This window comes from Leptinotarsa decemlineata, unplaced genomic scaffold (assembly GCF_025532065.1).
Source record: "Leptinotarsa decemlineata unplaced genomic scaffold, Ldec_3_MD MMD2_tig00026328_RagTag_RagTag, whole genome shotgun sequence".
Lineage (NCBI taxonomy): Eukaryota > Metazoa > Arthropoda > Insecta > Coleoptera > Chrysomelidae > Leptinotarsa > Leptinotarsa decemlineata.
The window spans coordinates 36,471,610-36,484,355 of NW_027412688.1; the positions used below are offsets into that span (position 1 = coordinate 36,471,610).

General features: G+C 35.2%; 1 protein-coding gene across 3 annotated transcripts in view; it reads left to right on the forward strand.

Moving 5' to 3' along the window:
- The window catches only part of LOC111503249 (tetraspanin-7), a 30,273-nt gene that overhangs the window by 3,587 nt on the left and 13,940 nt on the right, over positions 1-12,746 (forward strand). The window contains exons 1-3 of one of the 3 annotated variants that reach the window (XM_074182763.1): positions 6,699-6,905; positions 9,103-9,300; positions 12,195-12,374. In XM_074182763.1, coding sequence (XP_074038864.1) covers positions 6,846-6,905; positions 9,103-9,300; positions 12,195-12,374 — 438 coding nt within the window. In that variant the 5' untranslated portion in view covers positions 6,699-6,845. Of the gene's footprint in view, positions 1-6,698; positions 6,906-9,102; positions 9,301-12,194; positions 12,375-12,746 lie in introns of those variants that run through there. The other 2 variants (XM_023157512.2, XM_074182764.1) reach the window with 2 other exon arrangements.

Genomic DNA, 12,746 nt, shown 5'->3' on the forward strand with positions numbered 1-12,746 from the left:
GAATTGCAGTCCGCGTTTGGTGGCCTGGTTTTCGTGGGGCTGCTTCGGATAGTGTTTCCAGATCTGAAGCAGGTCCTGATATATTACTTGGACCCAATCCTTCGTATCCTTTCTGATAATCCTCTGATTTAGTGAAGTACAAGTACTGGTTGTGGAGGCTTCTCTTCCTTGCTGTCTTCTAGCTTAAGCCTGTTCTACCATCACTCTGGAGTAACCATTCCGTTGAAGGTCGTTTTTGATGATGCCTAGTTCCCTTTCGAGACCTTCTTTTGTATTACAGAGCCCGAAGGCACGGTCTAGTAGAGTCTTGATGATTCTTCTCTTAGTCGATTGATGGTGGTTGGATTTGTGGTTCAGATACTGTCCTGTGTGAGTCGGTTTCCGATATACAGATGTTTCCCGGTGTCGGTCCTCTTCACCAATACGTCTAAGAAAGGCAATTCGTTGTGGATTTCCTTTTCCATTGTGAAAGTGATAGAAGGACTTACGTTGTTGATGTGCTTCAGGAAAGTGTCTAGTTCTGCATTCCCATGGTTCCATATTATTAAGGTGTCGTCTACGTTTCAAATGGAGTTTCAAATCACTCCATATATATATTAGCTATAACCGGTGAAAGTGGCGATCCTATTAGATTTTTTTAGGAATTCAAATCAATTAATGTCAATTACTGCATGAAGATCATAATAGTGGTCTGCTAGAGTGAAGTTTTGAACTCAAGAATGTACCTGGCAGGCCATTGAATAGATCCATAAGTGCCAATCCACTTTTCTGGGAAGGTGTAATTCAGATGTTCTCGACTTGATAATTGTGAGGTGGCGCTCCATCTTGTTGAAAATAGATAACACTGGTCAACCAGTGGTAAATCTTCAGTGAAATCATTAATTTGATTTCTAAGGAACTGTAGATATTTTTCCGCAGTCACTTGTTCGTCGAAAATTATTGGCCCCAAAATTGTTCCTCCGATGATACCCATCCAGCAATTGAATAGGGGTGAGCCAGCTTAGAGAATCACCCGGTATATAATTGCATCGATTGCAGATTGAATAAAAAACGACATTTCCTTAAATGTATCTATGTCTATACTTTTATACTAATATTATAAATGTGAAAAGTTGTGAGGTTGGATGTATGTATGTATGTTTGTGGCTCTTTCACGCCTAAACGACTGAACGGATTCAGATGAAACTTTACATAAATGTACCGTAAGATTGTTTATCTTAAATAGTTTTGAATGAAAGTCCGCGATATCATATATGTACCTCTTATGTTGTAGCCACTATATGCACAATACTGAGTCATGAATACAATTGAATTGGATACTTTTTTCATAATGCACATTTTAGAATATCTGTCAAATCCTTAAGAAAATTGACACAATTGTCGTTTTAATATTTATTATAGATCCATTTTGTCTCTTACACTAAGTATTTTGGACCAATCGTTTAAAAGTTATCATAATAAGATTAACTTGTCGCAACGCAGTAGGGCATTACGCGTCGCGTCCACTGTAGGACGACGGGGGACGATGCGCAGCGGTCTAAGCTCTAAGCTCTAAGCTCTAAGCTCCCGCGTTCGGCTCCCGAAAACGGGAGCCGAACGCGGGCAGACGTCGTTGACGTTTGTGTTAGTTTTGGCGAAATTTCTGTATAGGCAACATAATTCGATTCTCGAAGCTATTCATTACCCGCGGCTTCGCCCACGTAGAATTTGCTTTGTCACATCAAGAATCGTGACAGACAATTTTAAACAAATAGTTATTAACCCCAAATTTCAGGTTTTCAACTTCAAAACTGACAAAATTCAATACAATCTTTGAATCCCTATTTTTCCCCTTGTGGGTGGAAATTCCTGATTCCCTTTCTTGATGCTTATTTACAAAGAACCTACCTGCATATTTCAAGATTCATAGGTATGTCAACTATGCTCTTATTTAGCGTTAATTCTCAACTCAAATGGACTAAAATGGCTAGTGTCGAATACAATTCAGTGTGATAGGTAACTGCTAGATGGCGCCATATGTTCATGTTTCGAGTTCTTGACTGCTACATTGTGAGTTGCATACTATCAGTTCAGGTGTACTTTATGAGTAGTACGAGTAGAACAACGTCTGTAGTTTTTTACTGTTCGACGTTTCGGCTTCTGCTTTTTAAGAACCACTTGAAACTGGCTTTGTTGTTGCTTTGTTCAGTCTCTCGGTGCAGAAATAACTGAAGACAACATACAATTGTTGGAAACTAGAAAAAAACGTCGTGTGGTTGACATTTTGCGACAATTTGTGTCTTATTTATGCCTTACGGTGTGTTTTCGATGCTCCATCCTATACCATGTAGCGTAATTGATATTCTCAAATTAATTTCAGAATGTGTGTTTGATGAAATTCGAGATTAAAATAGTTATTATTCTGCAGTTCTATCTTCATCGCCATCTGTTTCAACAGGTTATTTATCATATTTGGAAATCGCCATTATCGATCTGTAAACTTGTAAGTGCTATCTTTTGATACGCGGCGCCAACATTAACAAACAAAAACTTGAGTTGTCAAAATAAGAAACATTTTGAAGGCTTTGTGTCGCGGGCGACTGTTTTTGTCAACAACGAAATGTTACTTCGGCAGGCAGAAAGATCAAAAGGTTTTGGTATTTTGTCAGTGTTTTTGTAAACAAAGTTAGCTAAGTAGAAACGGTTGGTGGCATTACTTTATTTAAAGTGTCAATCTGTGGTGGATATAAATTTTGATTATCGGCACTAGGCAGGTCATTTTTATTGATTTGTTGTATTATTGTTTATTTCGAATAAAAATATGTCCGGACGAAAGGACTTCAAGTCTGCTTCAATCATCAGCTCACAAAATGATACGTAGGTAGCAAATTCGCTATTTTGATAAGAAATTCTTATTGGTTCGTTCATAATAATAAGGCTACTACTTGTTGTGAAGTAGTTATTCATAATTTTCTGTGAAATTATGCGTTGAAAATTCCCTTGGCGCATGAGAATATGCAATTTTTATTTTTGGATGTAATAATGTTTTCTAAAAATACGATAATTTAGATTAGTGTTCTGAGTAACCCTGCCTGGAATCGAACAGATGGTGAATATCCCTAGGATTATTTGATAACATAGTCAACCACTGCGTCGAATAACAATTTCGGGTAATATAAATAAATTACACATACAGTGTGACCAGTCGAAGTACGCATTATATAGGAATATTTATTGATAATAGTTCCATTCAAAATTTGATTTTGGCAACAAGTTTCGATTAAATTGGGGTGAAAAATAACTCAACAAAATGTAGTCACGTGCTTCGCATCAATAAACTTCACTTTTTATTTGAAAATCCCAGAAGTAGAGTTATTTCTCAAAATTAAAAAATATTAGAAAAAGTTTTACTGAATAAGATGTTGAGTAGGTATATGTGCAAAATAAGATGATTTTGAATTTTTCTTTGTGTAAATTCAACCAGTATTTCAAAATGAGCCTCAGTGCAATCATAAGGATCCATATTTTTGACAACGATTTATTTCAGATACGGTTTTTTTGCAAAAGCATCGAAATGAATGTGTATTTTTCTAAAAAATCGAAATAGGACTAATAAAAATTGATACTGGATGAACTATATATTTTCGAAACGGTAGTTTATGTCTAAAAGTAATTTACACACATCAATGATACGAATGTAGTTTAATCGTCAAGGCAAAAAAATATTCGTTGAAAAAGTGAAATTTTAATCGCCTTCAATTTTTACACATTTTACGATTTTTTTATTAGATAATTTGAGTCTATTCGGTTAACGTCTTTTATAATTATTGAACTCAATAATATACAGTGAATTTCTTTAATGTTCCCCCCTTTTATTTTTTGAACGTGTCAACTCAAAAAATTGAAATTTAGGATAATGAAATTATTGCATAAATACTTTATTTTAAAGTAAAATTGACAGATGAAATTTTCAAGATGGCGACTGAGCGTCATCTTGAAAGTTGTATCTATTTGAAGTAAAATGTGTACGAAACTGAACCTGTAGTTCAAAAATGTTCGACGTGAAATATCGAATAGGCTGTTCATATGTTAAGAAGTTCAAAGCAACCATTTCAAGCATCTTCTGGACTGTCCTCATGCTTATTGCCTCATATTATGTATTTAAATGTCAATGTATACAGGCAATTATTAAAAGTTCTGCCATTTTGTAGTAGTTGAAGATATTGACATTATATTCTAGGGTTGTGGAGCATTTTTCAGGAGCTTCAAAAAGATGTGTCACATTTGTGACAAATGTGCCCACTTATTTTTTTTCCCAGATGGCGCCCAGTCGCCATTTTGAAAGTTTCATCTGTCAATTTCACTTCAAAATAAAGTATTTATGCATTACTTTCATTATACCGAATTTCCATTTTTTGAAGTGATCCGTTCAAAAAATAAAAGCAGGGGGGGACATTGAAGAAATGCACTGCCAAAAACTGTGAAATATCTGTGACCTAACCAATTTTCAAAAAACCTACATTTATTACGGCACTACATTTGTATGGGTTATGTGACAACACCTAATGGAGATGTATCATATTAACAAAACACTTCAATGCGAGATTTCCACTTGACAGTTTACAAAAGCGCGATATGTCACAATACTGCACGTACAAAATCTGTGTTGTGTTTTTCTGGTAATTCAAATAATTATTTTCTCAGAGGAAAAAACACAAGGACTACAGGAAATTCCTTAAGGCGCTCGATGAGCGGTGCCTGAGCGAAAGTAGCGATTTATGTTGGATTTGAATCGCTAGAGATTAAATTCATTTGATAGAACGTTCTCAGGAAGTTTTCAAACAGTGAAGGTCGAGGTGTACTGAGTTGAACCTCAAACCGATGAGCAGCCACATTCCATCGCGTATTTCCGATAAGTACCGCTCTTGGTGGAAACAAATGTGCCAAGTCACTTGAACAACTCCCGTGAAAGTATTTACAAAAGAGAGACGATTCTCCAACCCTTCTTCGATGTTCCAGACTATCAAGAGTGCAAGTGATGTTCGCGTCTCGAATCAGGCAGATGGTTCTTTTCTGGACGGAGTATTACCAATTTTATAACACCGGTGGATCATATTGGCCACATCTTTGATTGATTTGATAAATAAAGAATCAATTTCAATTCGGATAAGTGGAAATAATTTGGATATTATCCAGGTTCTCTAGAAGCAAACGAGGCAATAAAATACTCCCACATGTGAGTCACTTACTCCGTTGAATTCTTGTATTATAAATAGCCATTAATTTTCGAATAGAAAGGGGTATTTATTTTAGGAGAGATTGATTTTTGGGAAAGAAAGATTCTGGCTTTCTACTTTTCCATCTTTATACAGAAAAATGTGTGAATCTGCCAAAGAAAGAAAGAAAGCAATTAATTTTATAAAATCCTTCACAAATATGCTAAGATCATGCAAATAAGTAACTCTTAAACTCAAACTAGAAAAAAGCTTTCTAGAAACAATTACTTTCATAGAAACATTGAACTACACGGAAGAAAAAATACTACTGTTTTATCAACACTGAAATTGAAAAACACTATTTCCTATTCAGTTGTACTCCAAACATTTGTTATGGAATTGAATCAGATATCACTTACAGGATTGCTACACAATATAGTATTTGGAAGAGGTACAATTTCACTTATACGGAACACTGTCATCTTCAATGGCGTATATCGATGTTTCGGAATAAGACACCTGCCATTGATAATGACAGTGTTTCATGTAAGTGGATCAGTTGTGTGAGATTTCGGAAATTGTTGGGTTGAATCCGTGATGCTGTTCGTAAGTTCATTGGTCTTTCCATGAATGTTTATTTTTTATTGCATTTTTTGTTGAATAGTTCTTATCAATGACACTTCTTTAAATAATTCAGCCAAACAATTAAACCCACGCATGTTGTTTTAATGTGTAGTGGAGGTGTCTCTTTAACAGTACATCAAGGAAAGGAAGTTGACCATCTTGTTCAATCTGTATTGTGAACTTTTTCGGTTCTTGTAACTAGAACTATAGAAAATATATTATTCATCGCAAATTTATTGCAAGATAGTAGGTGATATTTTTTCAAGTTCTACTTGGACTAAGTTGAATCAATATTTAGATTAGATTCAGATTGAATTTTGTTTCCATGAAAGCTGAGCAACATTTAAAAAAAATGTCAACATAATACCGTTGAGTTTGTCTTTTTGTATGTTGCCAATAATTGACTAGAAAAACTCTAGCGAAGCGATAATATCTTTCAGAACTCGATTTTACCAATGGGAAATATAAGTTTTTATTCTGTTATTTTTATTGAAATAAGCGATTAAACAAGTGGCTTCCTAAACACAGTTTGGACTGTTGAATGGCAGCTGGTTCAAGCCCCAGGCTGAACGATTGATTTTCACTTGTTATCGTCCAACTCGTGTTAGGAATCACACGTTAAAAGGTAAGACCCCGTTAGTCCTTAGCTCGCACAAGTTTCGACTTCTGAGGGTTGTCGTTCGTAGGGGTGCGATTCGTAGGGGTGTGACAGCTGGTTCCCAAAAACCAATTATCAGTGGTGTATATATTATTGTGAATTTCAACAATCACATTCTGCACCTCATTGTACCTATATCGCCAATTCATCACTTTTGATACACCTAGTATGTTGCGAAAACATGCAGTAATTTTCGACCAATCCAATATCTATTTTTAACGCTCTCTCTACATGCAATCAGTGAGCCACAGTTATTCCAAATATCGAGATGTATTCGACTGCCTAAGCCACTTTTCGATAACTTTATCTGCGAACAATGTAAATAAAAACTATAATGATTACCTTCGTTCATTGAAAATATCAGAAAAATGGCGTGTGACGATGACATCGTGAAGTGTGTTGTGTTTTGGTCTAACTTCTTTCTTGCTGTGAGTATATTGTTTATTTTTATGTTTTTTATCGAGGCGTAATCGGTCCATTTTCTAATGGAACGTTAATAATTAGAACGTTAAGGTTATTTGAACAATTGGCCCGTTATAGTAATCTCAAAATGACTTTGAAATAACTATTACGGCATTAACAAGGTATAGAATTGATACAGTTTTCAACCAAAAACAAACTTTCCCATTAAGATTTGAAATTAACGAAAACGAAAGTAAAGTAATGACACTCACTAACAAATCTTCATCAATACAATACATTGAAAATATTTTCAAATTCATTTAACTTCGTAAATTTTTTGATTGTTAATTGTTTCAGTTTTCATTCGTGGTTTTTGATATATAATAAGTACTATCACATTCATCAATTAGATAGAGTAGATTTATTTGATCATTGTATACAGGGTGGTCCAAAAAAAAAACGTTGTACAAGGCAGGGACAAAACAAAAATCCTAAATCACGTCAAGTTCTGACTCGAAAACAATTTCAAAACCTCCAAGTCTCTCAACAAGGGCTTCATTTCCCAGAAGTGGGGATAAAAACCCGGATAATAGCTTCGACACAGTTATTTCCGGCCGTGAAAGTTTATACCTTTGAATGTTTTTTTATTTTCAATTGTTTTGTTAACATCTCTCCACTCGACCATTTGTTATCTTGTAGTGAGGGAAAAGATGTCTTATGTTTTGATGTTGAACTTGGAGTTCCGCAAGGTTTATTTTGGGGGTTACTGTTTTTTTATTTTTCATTAACGACCTTCCTGTACACGTTAGAGGATTGAAATGATGATTTTATACGCAGATGACACATCTGTAGCTGAACAAGCTTGAATACCAGAGGAACCCCAAATGCAGACCTTTTCAAAGCTTGGTGTCCAACAAAATTGTTGTGATAGCAAGCAAAACAGTATCGATTCAGTTTTTTTGAAAAAAGTCACAAAAGTTTACTTTGAATGTTTTTATTAATGAGTCAATTAAACCATCAGAATCTTCAACATTCTTGGGAACTCGAGTGGATTATAATCTCAACTGGCCGAAAAACACGGAGCATAGCATTTTTATGCTATGCTACAACTCAAAGGAACTCTAGATAGAAAGTTTCTAATTGACATATATGTTATGCCTTGATCAACTCTATCTTATCGTCTAGTATAACTTTATTGGGAACGACTCATTGGGAACGACTTCGCAATGGTACACTCATCCCTCAAGAAAAGTTGAATTATCTAGCCCCAAACAACATAAAACTAGTTTATATGAAAAAACTCCTTCATATACTGGATCAAAATTTTTCAATTATCTACTTTTTTGTGTTAAAACATAGAAAAACTTCAACAAATTTAAAAAAAAACTAAAATCATTTTCAGTTCATATCAGGTTCTATTCAGTCTGAGAATATTTAGAAAAGAAGTGGTAGGTATATATGTACGTGTGATATGAATATAAGTTTACATGAGTATATATGAGAATATATAAGTATATATAAGCCTAAGCTTGAGAAAGCTATGGTATATCGAAACACATGTCGCGGTTTTTGTAAAATCCTTCATAGTGAAAATCATACAATTAACTGTATTGATTAGTTTCAATATGGATTTTCATCTAGTATCGGCCAGTTCTACTCAATTAATATATGTTATGTTTGAAGTATATTTCGATAGTGTATATGTACTGTATTTGTTTCCACAGTATATATTATGTATATTTTTATAACTTTGTAACTGACGATTCTTTTATCACTTTTGTGATCTATGGTTAATAAATAATTTTATTGATTGATAGATTGATATAAGAACATAGGCTTTCACGGCTGGCGTCAACGTTTTGGTGGGTTACCGGGTTTTTCCGTGGTCTCCTTTGGTTATGATCTCCAAAAGTTTCGACTGCAACTGCGGCAGCCATCTTCAGTGGCATGGTCGAAGTACCTGTCAACTGAAAATTTCAGTTTGGTGATTATAACCACTGTTAAACCCGGGAACCAATTAAAACAGATTGATAGATTGTGACAAATTCCATTCTTCCGAAAAACTTTTCAAGTGAATGAATCTGATATCACAATTATTGCGATATCGATTTTAGTTAATTATCATAAGTCAAATCACCGTGAGAACTCAAAAAATTTGTATATTTGACATAATAGAAAAAGGTTATGAAAACATTGTTCTTTACTCCATACTTATTATTTCAGTTAATCGGAATATGTTTGCTGTCTCTTGGTATAACCTACAAAATAAATTTGGAAGAATTCTCTTATGCCGTACCTAAGGACTATCAGAACATCGTCCTCATACCAGTATTAACCATTCCCATGGGAACTCTCCTGATAGTGATAGCGATTTTTGGGTGTTATGGATGCTTGGCAGAGAAATTCAACTTCGTGGCATTGGTAAACTCAAAAATGTACTAGAATCATATTCTTATTCACTAGGTTTATTGTTTAGGTTGCATACTGTTTATTCTGGATTATTACCATAGTATAAAGATAAGAGCGTTAAAATACTAGATGTTGGCGAAATTGCATCAAACAAACTCACTACAGCCACTCACTGTCTTATTATCCTTTCATGTTATTCCATACCAAGTTTTTTCTTTTTTGTTAGGAGCCTGTACGAGGTCGATTTATTGTCACAGATATCAAGAAAAATTGTTTCAAATAGCTGTAGACCAGTGTCTTTACTAACAGTGAATTTGAAAATCATGAAGGTAATCAGGAAAAATGTAAGGACATGTAATTTTTTAAAAACTGAATCACCCACTATATGTACCACTAGTTTACCGGCATACTTATTTGCATGAATTCAAATTAAAAAAAGTATTGTTACGTTTTTCCCAGTGGGTTCACCAATAATTGACTACACTGAATAATCAAACTTAACTTTATTTCACTTGAAATTCAACAAACACTTCAACTAAACATTTCAACTATTATTTGCATGTCTATCGCCTTATTAGATCACTTCGCGTATCGCACTGATACGTCCACTTCACTGTGTACTTGAGTGACTGAATACGCTTGCAGCCAGCGTTTAAATATCGCAATGGAATATCGTAGAATTTCGCCGAAGTTCTATCCACATCGGTAGCATGTTTCTTGCTCCTTCTCGAGCGGCAGGTAATATTGGATATTCTCACGCTCTCAGCTACGTCACGTTTGGTTTATGGTTACCAGTGGCGGCCGGCGTTATTTCCTTTCGGACATGATTTAAAACAGTATCATTAGAAAATTCGAAAATACAGTCATTCATTCCAAAAATGAATGAATTGATCGATTGTATTGATCAGTATAATTTCGATACACTTGCACTATCTGTGACATGGTTGAATACGAGGGCTACTATATATATTTCGGGAATAGCTAATAATAACAAACATTTTTTAATGAAAATGGCTTTATTGTTCTTCGAAATATTTTCCTTGATGATCAATACACTTTTGCATTCGTTTAAAGCATTTGTAGAAGCAGTTTTTCCATTTCTCTTGAGACACATCTATAAGATGGTTTTTGAACGCTTCGACTATTTCTTCTTCGCTCGTAAATCGTTGACCATACAGTTTACCTTTGATATTCGAGAACGATAAGTCAATAGGTGCCAAATCAGGATTGTACGGAGGATGAGTCATCAATTCGATGTTATGACTGCTCAAAATACTCGTGTTTGACGAGATGTGTGAGAGCTCGCATTGCCATGATGGTGATTGATTCGTCTTCGGCGGTTAGTTTTACGAATTTCTCCGAAGACAAGCAAAACAGTGGCCACATGACTCATTCGGTCGAAGAAACAGGCGACCATTTGCTTCGCTGTGCTTCTTCAACAAACAACTTTTGTTTGATTTGGCTCGTTTTGGAATACCCACACGGTCGATTGCTGTTTTGTTTTCGGTTCATATGCAGATGCTCTGGAATCCACCTCAAATTATGAAATGTCTTTTCTGATAATTTCATAAACTACACCTCAAGATTTTATCTCCAAAAACTTCACTTGACATGTTTCGCTAACACTGTAGTTTCTTCAACAGCGATTTGGAAACTACAAGTTGCTTCTTATGCTAATATTTATATACCTCAGGTAACTATAATTGGGACTACCTCTAAAAATTACCTAAACCTCTACAATTCTTATGTACTGGAGGTACTTCTTCAATTATGATTACCTGAAGCATATTACCTCACTTCTACATCAATAATAATACTTCCTCGGTTTTTTAAGAAAACAAAAATTACATCATGCCACCACCAGAGAAGAAGTGAACTCTGCATTATCTCCTGACTGCAGAAATTACTTGTTTTTCATTTGTTTTATTCGAGTCAGTCAGTTACTAGCATTCACACTGTTAACATCGTTCTTTGATCTTGAAAGTTGTATTTCGTAAATAAATGAATCTTTGTTTTTTGGCGCAGTCGGTAGGGTAATCAGAATTATGACGAATCGATCGCGCAGTTTTCGATAATCAGTCAATAAAACTCCTCCTTCAGTCAAATACTTCAACACCAGCATTTTTTTGCCTCTTTTCAGCTTATAACTATGTGATGTCGTTGACCGATTTTCGGCCAATTTTGTCTACGAATTCAAATTGAACCAAAGCACTGCCGAAACAGCTCGGAAAATTAAACAGGAATTTGGCAATGACAGTGTTGATGCGAAATTTCGTTCTGGAGATTTTAGACTACAGTAATTCAGGACCAGGATTTGAGGACCCTGGTTGAGCCTGACTTATGACAAACGGTGCGTGTTATGGCGGATGAACTGGGCGTCAGCTCTGATACGACGTTTGATGATTAAAAACGTATTGGACCAGACGTTCAGGACAATGGTTGGACAACGATAAGTCCTCAGGCAGTTCCCAAAGACGACGAAAACGCCACAAAAAAAGAAAATCGATGGAATGTACCGAACATTGCATCAGCAACAGCCGGCACTGCCCAACAGAAGAGGTCCAATTTTGCTGTGCGACAACGCCCGTCCGTACGTTTCACAAACAACATCGAAGTTCTGTCTCACCTACTATACTTCTCATACCTCTCGCCAACCGACTACCATCTTCAAGCACTTTGATAACTTTGTCACCGGTAAAACCTTCGTCGACTTCATTGAATCCCGGCCGAGCACCCTTTTTCATGCTGACGAAATTAATCGACTTGTGTTACGTTGACGAGAGATTCGAATGGCGTTTATTTCTAATAAATTGAATGATTGTTCACTTAGATATTACAATTTTGAGTAGACTCATATAAACGTACAACATTTTTGAAACACCTATTATTAATTCTTTTTGTTTCAGTACACCACTGTTTTGTTTGTCTTGTTTGCCGTTCAGCTAACAGTGGGCATTAGCTCATTTTACCAACTTGGTGATATGGGAGTTTTCAGAGGAAAACTCAACCTTACATTGGAAGTGGTCTTTCAAAACTATAATTACCATTTCGAAAATAAGGCAGTAGTGGATCTGATACAACACAGGGTAAGATATGAATTTTGAGTGTAGTATAAAGCATTTTATAACGTTTATATTATTAAAGAATGTTACTGGAGTTTTTTCCCAACACCGAACAGTTATTTTAACACCTCGACAAATGTTTCAATCATCAAGTGACCATCTTATAGAGGTAGAAGTTTGATCTTCTTCTTCTTCAAAAAATTCTTCGAAAGATAGCAACTACTTAGTGGAACTGAACAACACGTCAATTCGACAAGTCTTTTACTTGATATTTCTAGGAATGAATATTGATTCTAAACTCACGTGGAACAATTATATTGAGTATATAAAATGCAAGCTTGGTAAACATATATTTTTACTCCGTCAACTGAAACACACTCTCTCTCTTGGATTCAT